Below are 15,443 nucleotides of genomic sequence, written 5' to 3'. Positions count from 1 at the left end.
CTCATGTCTACAAACTCCTAGTTTCAAAAGTAGTTGCACGTATGTGTCCAAACAGCATTAATCACAAGAAGGACCAGACAGTGCCAACCTATTTTTGTCACCGGTAGAAGCTGAGGGCTGAACTTGTATCTCATTAAATCTCATTAAAACTTAAATACTACACAAATTATCTTGAATCCAGCTTGCTGGGATTCATAAATCGTTGATGTCTTTGGCTTGAGGTCAAGCCACTGACGGCAGAGATAATGTTGATGTTGAACGTGTCAACAGTCATCTTCCACGGGGACAAAGCATGTTTGCTCACAAACTCAACAGGAACGTGAGAGAACTGCATTAACTGTGTTCATAATGTAGCAGAAATGCACACAGCGGGGTCATTACTAATAGTTCAAAAAGTTATACAATATTTACCTCAAAATGAACCCACATTAACATGCAGGTCACCTTAAAATACGAGCCTTTCACGCACCAACAACTACACGGCAACAAGATCAGGGGTGTTTAATGGCCGACAGGTTTGTCTGCTCCTCACTTTTTCCACTGGCTTTTCTCGGTCAGGTTTGCCGTGTGACTGTGGCGGAGGGCAGCTTGAAAAGCTTCGGAATTGAGCCTCTGACCACAGAGAGAGCTGTGCCAGGGTTTTGAAATACCCCTCCACAAATACACCTCCCATCCAGAGAGCTCTGGTGTGCACTTGCCTCTCACCACCCAGACATGTAGGCGCTGTTGGCAAGAGAATGGATCCCCCTCCCTCCGCCGGAGAGGCTACGAGACTCGCCAAGCTTTCCTAATGCAATGCGGCTCAACTTGGTGAGGTAAAGTCTGCTTAATGCCCACCTTCGTCCAACATGAAGGTATTTAAACATTAAAGTCACCATGAAATAAAAATGAGCAATTTTTTTTTCATGGAATATTGCAGTATTTATTAGGGGTGTAACGGTACACAAACATGGCGGTTTGGTACGTACCTCAGTTTTAAAGTCACGGTTCGGTACGGGTTCAGTACAGCAGGGGGGACAAAACTAATCATAAAACTGCTTCTTTTTTTTGCTTTTTGAACAAATATGTCTCTGTGTTTAAATAAATTCAATTATAATTAATTTTCTTAAGGATAAAAAAATATATATCTAATGCTGTAAACAATATAGGGAGCCCTTAACTTACACATTACTATAATATTAAAGTGTACAATTAACAATAAAGCCCAAATTATTAAATTCAGCTTTTCATTTTTAGATATAATAATCAGCACTCAAATAAATAAAAAAAGACATGTAAATTGCACATAAGGCAGGTTTTGATTTAACTTCTAATTCTAATTCTAAAGTACATTTTCTACTCCAAATCATTTTTGAAATATAATCATTTACACAGTGGCTGTCATAACTTGTTTTCGTGACAAATTTATTTAAACATATATTAAATAATCAAGACATTACTAACAGGTAAAGTAAATATAATGTATAGGCTAATATAGTGCATATAATTAGTGAAATGCTCCCCTCTAGAGTTCATTTCTCTAGTGAACTAACATGCTGTGGACACTAAATGACTTGCCTGAGGTAAATGTAATGCTACGTGAGATTTTATTCTCTAGTTGTTTTATAGATATCTTTTTGCAGTTTAAACACTGATTGAGAGATTACATATAAACATATCTACTTTTTACTGGTAGCAAACAGCATTGCATTACCGCATACGCCCCCCTCTGGATTGGAGTGTGGCCTGTAACCGACTGTATTCGTCGCGTGACTGCATGCACCGAACCGTGACTTTTGGGACAAATACATGTACCGTTACACCGCTAGTATTTATTATAACCGATTTATCGTGCAGAACATTTTTTTTTAAATTCATTTGCCCTCGTAATCTTGAATCAAAATAACTTTGCCTCCTTGCAGCGACATCTTTTCTCTTCTCTGATGACATATTTACTGGCATGAGGGCGGGACAACCTGTCACTCACATGACATCACAACGATCCAATCAATTCCCGATTGTCAAAAATCAAGTCCTGCCTTACAGTTCTTGTATTCACTCGGATGTGTCACAATAGGGAAGAAAAGACTATCGAAACTTTCGTTTCAAGTCGACTTCAACTTTACCACAATATCTCTTGAGAGGAATTGTGATAAATATTTAACCAAAAGGAGAAATAAGCAAGATTTTTTTAGTCTCTGCTTGATTTGAGCAAAACAAATAGACAAAGCCTCACATAATAAAAGCAGTTACTTAGAAATATTATGCCATTTTGTACAACCCTGACCATTTTAATGCAATTTTGTGCAGGTTGCAGATCATTCTTCAACGTAACAAATCAATTCATCAAAGTTGCATCTGTTATTTCACGACAGAGTAAACTGCTGCATGATTCTGAAAGCAGGCACAACAGTGCTCAAAGACAGCTGGGGTAAAGAGGAACAGAGCGATGGACTGAATGTGGCAGATAGCCAGAGGAGAGCCACTGCATTTTAATGTGAGCTAGACTGAGGGTGTGTGCGTGCACGTGTTGGTGCTCAAAGTGGAAAAAAGTAGGTGCTGGTACTTTCTTTGATATTAGCACTGCAAAATATAACTCATTAGATTAAACTAAATGTTTACTAGTGGTAAATTTAATTAAAATTGTTCTACTGTGTCATGTGTCATTTTTAAAGGTAATTAGAATAGAAGAGCAGCAGCACAGGGAACATCAGTGTTTAAAGCAGTGGCGAGGCTACAGAAGGGCCAGGGCGGCACTGGCCCACCCAGATTGATAGCTGGCCCACCCAATCAAAGGTGCCAGAATATTTCGTTTTATTTTCAGACACTACTTTGGTCTGGAAATAGTCATCTGTTGTGAATGCCTATACATAATTTGAAACATTTATTATTAAAAATACAGTTGCGACAGCAGCTGTCGTTTCTTGCTTGAGCCGACTAAAAACACAGTGAGAAACACCATGAGATAGGAGAGACTCGGACATTGCAGTACTGAACACTGAACGGTCCATGCATGTGGATTTGGATAAAAGAGTTAATCGATTTGATGCCGTGCCCGAACGCCGTTTATTCATTCACAGTGGCATATAGCGGATGGGCATGCATGGCTATTCAATTATCTTTCTTATTATCATGCTACTTTTATTATTAAATTAATATTGCAATTCATTTGCCCCGCGATATCATAGCGCACCACCACATAACTGACGTGCTGCGAGTACAATAAAATATTAGTTAGATAGCTTACTCCTCATTTAAAGAACAACTTGTTTAACACGAAATACTTCTCGATTCATGAAAAATACTTTTTTTCCACACTATATGGGCCACAAGAGAAATATTAAGAAAATAAATTAGATTAATCTCTCAATGTCTCAAAGAGAATATGCGCCGTTATTGCAGCGTCGGATGCCAAAAGCTCAGTCAGTTTTTACTTTCAATTTCTGTAGTGAATAATTGACTGGAGTTTGAGACTACTCCTTCACCCGCATAACTCTCACGCAAAGTTTGTGTGATATCAACTGGCTCGCCTTCATGGTTTAAAATGGAAATATTTTCAATATTGCGACATGGTATTTTTCATTATCACCAGTTGCTCGCAAAATAATAGACACTGTTTCACATATCATCCACGTCTCCCATGATAATAAAATTAAGTGAATTATTAAATGAATAAATAAACAAGCAAACTTAAATCTTTTTGCTTAAAATTTCTGTGAATTATTTGCTGCAAAAAATAAATAAAATAAATAATATTAAAATAATAATAATAATAATAATAATAATAATAATAATACCCCCCCCATATATATATATATATATATATATATATATATATATATATATATATATATATATTAGACAAAAAAAATAGAGGTCCACCCTATTTCGCCAAGGTCCACCCACTTGAAGATTTCTGGCCTCGCCACTGGTTTAAAGCACAAAAGTACTAGATAATTAATGCACACCTGTATGTGGGAGAAAGGCCAATGTTAAACAGAGATTTATATCTAAATCTATATTTAACATAGCAGCCCTAATATATTTGCTTGGGAGAGCAGCATTTTAATTTGCAACATTTCATGGTGAGGGCTTGAGGTTTGGCCCAAATTATTTTGTCCAGAGGTTCCATGTCGGCACGATCTGAATTAGCCCCAGTCAGATTCTATATGAGATTCATTTGAAACCCGGACAAAATTTAACTTCTAATTCTAATTCTAAAGTACATTTTCTACTCCAAATCATTTTAGAAATATAATCATTTACACAGTGGCTGTAATAACTTGTTTTCATGACAAATTTATTTAAACATTTATTAAATAATCAAGACATTACTAACAGGTAAAGTAAATATAATGGATAGGCTAATATTGTGCATATAATTAGTGAAATGCTCCCCTCTAGAGTTCATTTCTCTAGTGAACTAACATGCTGTGGACACTAAATGACTTGCCTGAGGTAAATGTAATGCTACGTGAGATTTTATTCTCTAGTTGTTTTATAGATATCTTTTTGCAGTTTAAACACTGATTGAGAGATTACATATAAACATATCTATCGATCGTCTCTTCTGCACTTTTTACTGGTAGCAAACAGCATTGCATTACCGCGTACGCCCCCCTCTGGATTAGGGCCCAAAATGCTTATATTGGCCCCACCGGGAAATGTTGAAAGGGATATAAAGGGCCGCTACAATGAGTCTTAAAAAATATGACTCTTTGAGCGTTGTTGAGTGGATTCATAAACACCTCTGATTGGCCATTGTGTTGATGCGCACATCGGATATGTCTGTGACTGGCTTCAGTGATCAATGCTTCAAAAGCTTACACAGATAAACATGGACTGATAGATGCTTGATCTCAAACGCTCCTGCTCCCGCTTTCAAATTCAAACACTTCCGTGTGCTTTCAATCGCTCCCGTGCGTTGATCATTGCAGCCAATCACAGACATATCTGATGAGCGGATCAACACAATGGCCAATCAGAGGTGTTTACGAATCTGCTCATGCCATTTACCCAGACTATGGTCTATTAATCTACAACATGTATCAGAACAACTACAAACAGTCAACACTTTGCAAGACTAAACAGTCTTTGTGTAGTGAGAGCAACAGGGCAGACTATCTCATTGAGCATGAATAGTTGCAAAAATAATTAAGGTAAGTGTGAAAAGCATGGTGCAGAATTGCCAGAACCAATTACCGATGAGCACTGGCTCACATACAAATAAACATTCCTCAAAAGCCTGGTGTATCATATTTGATACATTTTAACATGATTTTTCTAAAAAAAATAAAAAATAAATAAATAAATAATCAAGTAAACCTTCCAGTAAGTGTTCATCTTGAAATGATAACAATATAAATGTTATGCTTATTTTTAAAATAAAAATCAGAAAAGATTTCACAGCAAAAAGATATGTGCCTGAAAGTGGAAGTTTTTAGAATGATACTAAAAGACCTTTACTTGCTAAAAAAGTATAAACTATCAATCAGACGATAGAAAGCATGATTGTGTACAACAAGGGCCGGATTTACCTCATATTATGACATAGGCAAAATAATTTTTTGGGCCCCCCCGAAACCCCCGTGCTGCTGTCAGTCAAAAATGACCAAATCACTCATATGACCAAAACTGCTACTTTTCAGGAAATGGAAAAAACACTGTATTTTTTTAAATAACTAAACAATATGTTGTCAAAGTTGATTTTGTGGCATAATCATATATTTGCATGTGTCATTATTAACATTTAACTAAAATCGAAAAATGAAGTTAGAAAGTTTTTGACCAGCGAATGTCATGTTTTCATCATTAGAACAGCCGCATTTAAGGCAGTAAGTGCATTGCATTACATTTTCATCAACTAACAGGTTATGAAGTTTATTGTAGCCGCTCAGTTTTTTCCAGTCATTTGGTCAAAATCTCATAAAAGATGAAGTGACACACACAGGCTATTTAAGACAGTTCTGGCTATGACTTGACGACAAATGCTAGACTAAGAAACTCTTCTCCGCTCCTTAAATACATAAAACATTAGCCTTTTTATATATAGTGTTTCTTGATTAAAAAAAGCTGTACTTATTCAAACAAACAGTTCATAATTTACCTTCGCATTGCAAACAAGCAGAGATGGTCCAAAATGTGTGCAGCACTTCATTCACGACAGAGGCGGGGTGGAGTTATGAGGTCAGTTTGAGGAGTTACGAGGTTTAGTCACAAGCTCTTTTTAAAGGTCCCGTTCTTCGTGATCCCATGTTTCAAACTTTAGTTAGTGTGTAATGTTGTTGTTATAGTATAAATAAAATCTGCAAAAAATTTTAAAGCTCAAAGTTCAATGCCAAGCGAGATATTTTATTTAACAGAAGTCGCCTACATCGAACGGCCAGTTTGGACTACATCCCTCTACTTCCTTCTTTAATGACGTCACTAAAACAGTTTTTTGACTAACCTCCGCCCACAGGAATACACAAGAGTTGCGTTTGTAGAGTGTGTTTGTCGCCATGTCGTCGAAACGCTGTTATTTTCATCCCGCAGTCCAATCACCGGGTCTGATTCCGGCTCAAATTGATAGGGTAAAATTAAAGACATGTTTACAGTAACACTGAGCGCGTGCATCTCCACGTTATGGTAAGAGGCGTGACCTTTCAGGGCAAGGAGCGCTAAGCTGCTGTCGAATCACAACACAGGAACCGCTGGCACAATCAGAACTCGTTACGTATTTCTGAAGGAGGGACTTCATAGAACAAGGAAGTCATCAGCCCGTTTTTATGACAGTGGAAACAGCGGTATACAGATAAGTAAATTATGTGAAAAATACTGTTTTTTTACACGCGAAACATGAACACATGTTATATTGCACACTATAAACACAATCAAAGCTTCAAAAAAACACGAAAAACGGGACCTTTAATACTTTTCATTGGTTAAAGGTGCTCTAAGTGACGTCATGCGTTTTTAGGCCAAAACATTTTTTGTCACATACAGCAAACATCTCCTCACTATCCGCTAGCTGCCTGTCCCCTGAACACACTGTAAAAAAACGCGGTCGCCAAAAGCTCCGTAAACGGCAATAAAAACAAACTGGTGCAGCCTGGACCACAAAACATAATAAACATGCTCCAGCCAATAACCGACAAGAATGATTTTAAATGCGCGTTCATGACTGTTTCAGGAAGCACGGAGGGGAGGGGGAGGAGGAGGAGGAGGGAGGGTCTAGCTAGCCTCTGTTTTGTTTGACAACACTTCGAACGTCAACAGGAAGTTACTCCACCCAGGATCACTTAGAGCACCTTTAAATATTTGCAAAACCCACAGACAGGCAGATGTAATGGGCGACCAATAGTAATGATTTATGGAATAAAAAGATGATATGGAGAGATATACAGCAATATTTTTAACAGAGTTTAAGCACTAGAGTGAAAATAATAATAATAATAATATTTTAAAAAGTATATTATTATTTCCCCTTATTGCAATTGGGCCCCCTTGGACCTGTGAGTATAGGCACACACCTTAGAATGCCTATGCATAAATCCAGCCCTGTGTACAACAGATTTTTCAGCAACGTTTTGATGATGTTAATAATTCAAAAGCCTTCAAAATTTGCGTATAAAACATGATACAGTTAGATTTATAGGGTTAATCCACCACAGTGTGCGCCGTACAACTCTGAAGGACGGTAAACTACACAACAAGCCCATAAAGCGCAGTCATAATTCTATGAAGGGAGAAAGCAAGGAAAACAATAACACCAAAATAAGCGGCACTCAGAAACCTGTGGGTTGTGAGCGATTAGAGACGAATAAAAAGAACAAGATCGAAACGAGAGCTGGAATAGGGTGTTTTGCCCCCTGAAGCAGCATGGAGAACTGCAAAGGGGCCACATTACATTCCTCAAGTGAAATGATTTTTCAATTAGTGTGTGAACTGCGTTTGGAAGGGGAGGGAGTCTATCAGAGGAGGGGTCTCAGATTCAATCAGTTCAGCTGCAGACGGTGGGCACTGTGTGAATGTGTTGAGGGGGGTTTGGCGTCACCGCAAGGGAATGTCTCTCTCTCTCTCTCTCTCTCTCTCTCTCTTTCCTCCCCCTCCCCAGCCGCCTGCCCCTGGAGCCAACGAGAGACACATTGTTTAGTCTAAATCCTGCTAGTGCACGGCTACACACTCCAGACCCCCACTGCACACAAGGCAAAACATACAAACAAGGGGAAATGTGCGACGAAAAACAACGGTGAACTTCAAGAACAGAAAATCTGCGCGTTTGCTGCTTTATTTTGAAGTGTCACGCTACAGACAGCTGTATATACGTGATACTCGCAGCATGAAACGCAGACGCCGCACTCTCATGACATGCAATACCGCGCTGAGCAGTGCCACACACACACGCAATGCACACATGCATTTGGTACACCCATACCGAACACTTATCAGAGTACAAATCAAAAACGTGGAAATGCTTGACAGAGTGAGACAGCCAACTCCCACTTCCTGCCCTCCCCCATAGACAGACGGGCAAATTCCTTAAGGCCAACAGCTCACAGACACAGACAATAATACAAAACGCACAGGGCAACAAACATACCGCTGCGGCGGAACTACGGTGTGTTTCAAAGAAAATATGAGGAAATATCAAAGAGCGTCACGTCTGGGCTAATTTGCACTCGTTTTATTATTCCGCTGAGATAATTATCTTTGCTCATCAAACGCACAAATTAGAGTGACGGAAAACCTCAAAGGAAAAGATATTAAGACCAGACGTTTGAAATCGTATATTTGGGTAATTATAGAATGGGATCCAACGTAACACTTCTCCATGTTTAATTTTATGTTAACCCCTTTGGCGTGATGAAAAGGAAGAAATGTGAAAACCAGAGTACCACCTTTAAGTATGAACAGCAGCACATACATGTAAAAAAGCTCTCTGGTTGTACAATGATGGTATTAGATGGTAATACTAGGGTAACACTTTCAAAATAGAGATGGAGCAGTGAACTCCTGTTATATTTTGTAGAAAATTAAGTGTTGCGCTTTAAGCCTGGCCTATAATAATATGCATATAGTATTGTATGGAGGTAAATACTAATATTTTAATTTTACTTACTTTATTTTAAATGTACTGTAGGAGGGACAATGAAACAACTTTGGTTAAAGCTAACTTACTAAAATTTAAAAGCTTTTAAAACTGTAGTTAGTTAAAACTGAACTTTATAATATTACATTTTATTTAACAACAACCAAGTTTAAGGACAAACAATAATTAGCAGCTGCATACTTCATGTTGAAGACAAGTGTCATATAACATGGTACTCAATGATTACCATATTCTTCTACCATAGTATTTACATGGTATTCCAAGGTACTTTCAAGAAAAAAATAACCTAATAAATGGACATATATGTGACCCTGGACCACAAAATCAGTCATAAGTCGCACGTGTGTATTTGTAGCAATAGCCAACAATACATTGTATGGGTCAAAATTATCGATTTTTCTTCTATGCCAAAAATTATTAAGTAAAGATCACATTTAATGAAGATATTTTGTAAATTTCCTAATGTAAATATCAAAAATTTATTTTTGTGAGTGGATATGCATTGCTAAGGACTTCATTTGGACAACTTTAGAGGCGATTTGCTCAATATTTTGTTTTTTTTGCACGCTCCGATTCCAGATTTTCAAATAGTTTTATCTTTGCCAAATATTGTCCTATCCTAACATCAATGGAAAGCTTATTTATTCATCAATTCCAAAAAAATGACCCTTATGACTGGTTTTGTGGTCCAGGGTCACATATGGTATTGCAATGATATACAATAAGCGTTTGGGGTTAGTATGATTTTTTTTTAAAGAAATGAATACTTTCATTCAGCAAGGAACCATGCATTAAATTGATCTGTAAAGACATTTATAATGTTACAATAGATTTCCATTTCAAATAAATGTTCTTTTGGAAACCTGAAAAAAGTATCATGGTTTCTACAAAGATATTTAAGCAGCTCAACTGTTTTTAACATTGATAATAATAGGAAATGCTTCTTGAGCACCAAATCACTATATTAGAATGATTTCTGAAGGATCATGTGACACTGAAGACTGCAGTAATGAATGATGCTGAAAATTCAGCTTTGCATCACAGAAATAAATTATATTTTTATATACATTCAAATAGAAAATAGTTATTTTATTGTAATAATATTTTACAAATATTATTGCTTTTACTGATTTTTTTTTAATCTAATCAATGGAGCTTTAGTGTGTGCATAAGAGATTTCTTTAAATATTATTAAAAAAAAAACTGTAAAAATGTAAATGGTACCATCTAAAAAAAAAAAAAAAAAAGTTTTTATTTTTTCCTCTTTTTATATAGAAAAAAGTTCAACTGGAAAAGCCTGAGAAATTCTGCCACTGTATGCGAAATAAGATGCTAGTTTGGCAGAAAGTTCAGATACTGTGTCCAAGATAAGACATAAGGTCAAGACACAGGCTTACTTGTGCACAGCCCATTATCCAGAAATTGATGCACAGTACTGGATGCTCCACAGAACGTCCTTGATCAAGAACACAATATCTCTCTTCATGGCCCAGCTAGAATCCCATACCACGGCCTGTCGTCTCTGAAAAGCGCCAATACTGTGTATGAACTATTGCTAGGGCCTTAATGGTCATGTTACACATATGTGTGTGTGTGAGTGAGTAATGAGTGCTGATGGGCTTAGCAGAGTGGCAAAAGATCCATAGCTTCATGCTCTCACAGCGGTCACAGACGGGGTAATGACTCCCATACACAGTACAGCCTCCCCTTTATCTTAATCTTTTCCATGCTCGACAAACCGTCCTCTGGCTGGTTTCTGAAAAGCCCAACCCCAACTGCGGCACATTACAGTGCTAAACTCTCTCAAGTGAAGCTAACTACCCATCCATTGCCTAACTCTGATCTAAATCACTGCGGCAGCTCCTAACGGCTTTAAAATGAGCTTGCGATGAGTCCTTGAACCGGTTTACCAGCATGGTTGGACAAAGACCACGCTTTTAATTACCATGACTGTCTCCATTGAAACCTCATTGTGTGGTCTTACCTCTGTAGTCACAACCGCAAAGCTGAAATCGCATTCCTCATGGGACCTGTGGGTTTGCTGGACAGATGATGGTGGAATATATGTGACAATCACTATACAATCCCCAATGCCCAATACAATCACTTTAACTAAGGAGATTCAGTATGGCGATAACACTCGGAATTTGTTCTAGAGATGGACTAAATGAAACGTGAATGTGCCATTTTTATTGGTGTGCCCTGGGGGTTCAACTGTAGATGAAATTGAAAATCAAACCTGAAGTTATGACTCATAATAACTGTAAAAACAGCCTTTGAATTTAGCTCTTCCATTTCTCAAAAGCAATACTGGGTTATTTTCATGACTGGAAATTATCTGGATTAATATACTAGGAGATAATTTGTGTATGTGATTACTTTCAAAGACAAAAGAAAAAGTCAAAATATTTAACTAAAGTACCAAACGAAGATAAAGTAATAATACCAACATTTTGGACATTTTCCATGATATGTCCATTATTCTTTGAATTACCATGAATAAACCGTTGTATTTGAATATGGTAAACATTGAGTAATGTGAATGTTATTACCATGGCACTGTTACAGTATTATAAGGAAAAAGTGGCACAAACGAATAAAAAGTGTGGTGATTTTTTGCGCTACCACAAATCCTACTTTAAAACTATTTTTAGATGCATATGCTGTACATAAATCATGCATATTCCAAATTTGAATATTAGAGAATCTAAGGATCTTGCTTTTCATTCAACTTTAGGCGCACTCATTAAAGTTTGGGTTATATTTTGCTGGCTCTTATTCATCCCAGTGGTCTTTATACTGACAAATCAAAAGATTGGGTTCAGTAAGACTTTTATGAAAAAATAAATTCTAATATGCTGATTTGCTGCCCAAGAAACATTACTAAATCATCAGTGTTGACAGTTGTGCTGCTTAATATTTTTGTGGAAACTGTAATAAATAACTGGTGAACAGACAATCATTTATTTCAAATACAAATGAAAAAGTAAAACTATTTACAAATTTTCACAGAAAAATTTAGGTCATGTGATCTCCACATGGCACCCTCCATGAGTGTATGACATTTTAAACATATTTGTCAAAAGTTCTAATTTCTTCAGTGGACAAATGACTGGATGCACCTTTAAGGAATAGAGCACAAGTGACACTTTCATAATTTCCCTTCTCCTTCCATCCTCTCCCTAATCTAAGTGGAAACAGAGACCGTTATCACATCAAGGTCAAGGCTGAACCCAAAATACATTTCCAACTATCGGTAGACCAATTAGCTCACATAAAACAATAACTACCCCATCTCTGTATGTCTAGTAATTGACGTTTAATTAGGAAAAAGGCTTGAATGAAGTCTTGCGTACAGCATAGGGAAAATACTGCTCTATATCACATTCCTGCAATGTTCTAGGGACTTTTCAAGGGTCTCAAAACAATCAATGGTACAATAATCACATGCTTCTTATCTGATGACTAACTCCATATAACAACAGGGTAAACAGGCTCTAATGGCCGACACACAGCATGGTCGATCTGATCCATATGAAAGCAAGAAAAAGACATCAAAACACACCCTCCGATAATGATCCCCAGTCCGTGTAACAAACATCCTTAAAAGCACCTGCATTTGTAACTGACCAATGCAGAGTCAAAACACTTCAGTTTAAATAGACTAAAACATTATTAAAGTCTGACATCAAACTACCAAAAACAGGATTCACCATAAGACATCACTGACTAAATTTTCATGACTGAAAACTATGTCTGGATTAACTGTCGAAACAATTGCTGCATTCAAAGACAAAAACATACAAAACAAGAGCACTAAAAAAGATTTTTAGGACATGTGCCATAATAAAAAAAAGTGTGTAAATACCATAGTACATGAATACGGTAATACATAGACCATAATATAATCAATTAACTTCTGCATATTCCCAATATTCAGGAATATTCTCTGGTCTAGCTCTAATCTTCCTTTCTAAGCAGCACTAAAAGCACCTGCTTGTGTAACTGTTGAGTAAATCCACTTTAGTTTAACTAGACTCAAACACAGAAGGCACCCTTCAAGTTCAAGCTATTGACATTGATAGTCAAACAAGATGCACCACAACACATAGTGAACCTGCAAAGCAATATGAAGCAGGGCAATCCTGACCGTTCACATTTGTACAGTAAACCGATTCAGTTCACTTCACTTTACAGTGTCCATGCAGCAGCGCTGAGTGACATGCACACATAGTCTACAAATAACATGGACTCTGCAACATGGATACACATAATAATAAATATGAAACATATAATTTACCAGCCACAGCACTGAGCAGAAGCATCGAGCACAGCCCCAGTGACAGTACTGATGTTCGGTTTAGGATCCGCACTCTCATCCTGATGATAGTCCTGGTGCTTCTGGGTTCAGCTCCAAAAAAAAAAAAAAAAAAAAAGTTCCAGTTGATTTTCTTTTTTTCCCCTCTTCTCTATCGACTGAAGTTCAAGCTCATGTGCTCGGAGGGAATAGTCCGAAATGAAACGTGCAGATGAAGGTTTGGAGGCAATGCATGGTTTTAGATACCTTTGGGTTTGTGTGTGCTTTGATCAATAGATTATAAACGCATTTTCTCCATGCTGGTTCGGAATTTGAGCGATTATACTTCAAGCAATATGTGTGATCCACTGCCTCGCATGTCTTCAGCCTTTTAAGAGAGGGCTGCTGTGATCACGTCTCGGTTGTTATCGGCGTTTATAAACAAGATTTAGTTTCGATCTATTTGGTTCTGGTCCAGATGCTCGAGCAGTATCTCAATATGGGTCAGGTTTCTTCGTGTCTGTCCGCTTCAGTCGATGTTTAGCTTCACGAGCTGACGATATGTCCGACATTTCCCAGCTTTATTCTATTTTATTACTGCATTAACACTGAAATAATGTATCTGAAATGAAGTAAATCTAAGGCAGAAGGCGTCAAACCCATCGGTCGGTTCAAACGGTCGAAGAGAATATACATTTAGTCTAATCCAAAGCGACAGAGGCCTTTAATAAACAGCGCAGTGAGTCTTAGTCGATGATGGTCGGTAAACTGATCGCAGGTCAGAGTCTGCTCAGGTAAATTGACGCATTTCTCCCGGTGTGGATGATTATCGCCCCGCGGATCGTGTTGAGCTCCCGCAGCCGCTCTCGGTAACTTCAGCTCCGCCTAGAGCAGACAGATGAAGGGCAGTCAGTCCTCCTCCTCCACCCCCACCTCTCTCTCTCTCTCTCTCTCTCTCTCTCTCTCTCTCTCTCTCTCCAATCCAATTCTAAGTTGTCTCGCTTTCTTTCTCTCCTTTTACCCTTACACATTTACCATGGTTACAATAGTTTAGGCCAAAACACCACACTTGTTACAGTTACATAATTACAGTAGAAATACCAGAGGAGATTTCTTTAAATATTTGTTGGGAATGGAGTGTATTTGAGTCTAAAAGGTTGACAATCCCTGTTTTTATTCTTTTTATACAAATGTTTACTAGTGTAATGAGTGTCGTGTATGTGTAGGCTCATGTTTTTCTTTAACAAACGCAGCCTTAGTTTTCTATATGGTAAGTTTTTGTAATTATTTTAGAGTTAAAGGGATAGTTCACCCAAAAATGAAAATTCTGTCATCATTTACTCATCCTCAGGTTGATCCAAACCTGTATGAATTTCTTTGTTTTGTTGAGCACAAAGGAAGATATTTTGAAGAATGTGTTAAACTGAACAGTTTCGGGGCACCATTGACTTCCATAGCATTTTTTTTTTTCCTACTATGGAAGTCAATGGTGCCCCAAAGTGTCCTGGTTACAAACTTTCCTCAAAATATCTTACTTTGTTTTCAACAGAACAAAGAAATTCATACAGGTTTGGATCAACTTGAGGGTGAGTAAATGACAGAATTTTCATTTTTGGGTGAACTATCCCTTTAAATATGACCATTTCATTCGTTTCACCTACAAAAACATCTAAAATGCACATTGAACAAGTAGTATTTAATTGTACAATACTAGTGGCCACCAAAGTCAGATTATGTGCACGTACATTTTAAGCAAAGGCTCCTGGTAATTATTTTGTATTTTGAAGTTGAAGGGAGGACTGCTTGTATTTTGATTGTCTTAGGTTGATAATATCAAAGTTGAGCAAGATTAGACTACGACAGACAGTGGTATATTTGTGGGCGACTTGAGGCTAGACGATCTTTCCATACAAACAGCGCCCCCTGGTGACCGACACCCTGTAACAGTTCATATGAGGTAAAGCAACAAGGCCTCACAGGACTAGTAGGAGAGCCTTTAAATAACATAACCCTGTCATTAAAATCAAGTGCTCTGTAATTGATTTCAAGACGTTGACTTTCAAGAGAAGCTGTCAC

At 37.6% G+C, this 15,443-nt stretch overlaps 1 protein-coding gene across 1 annotated transcript in view; it reads right to left on the bottom strand.

Moving 5' to 3' along the window:
• Nucleotides 1–14,296, bottom strand: part of bmpr2b (bone morphogenetic protein receptor, type II b (serine/threonine kinase)) — a 95,611-nt gene extending 81,315 nt beyond the window's left edge. Inside the window, exon 1 of the mRNA XM_048193288.1 lies at nt 13,371–14,296. Coding sequence (XP_048049245.1) covers nt 13,371–13,449 — 79 coding nt within the window. The 5' untranslated portion in view covers nt 13,450–14,296. The remainder of the gene's footprint in view (nt 1–13,370) is intronic.
• Nucleotides 14,297–15,443: the final 1,147 nt, after the last annotated feature.

Source organism: Megalobrama amblycephala, linkage group LG6, assembly GCF_018812025.1.
Source record: "Megalobrama amblycephala isolate DHTTF-2021 linkage group LG6, ASM1881202v1, whole genome shotgun sequence".
NCBI classification, from domain to species: Eukaryota; Metazoa; Chordata; class Actinopteri; order Cypriniformes; family Xenocyprididae; genus Megalobrama; species Megalobrama amblycephala.
Note: the sequence above shows the minus strand (reverse complement) of the source record. Positions and strands in the feature narration are given on the sequence as shown.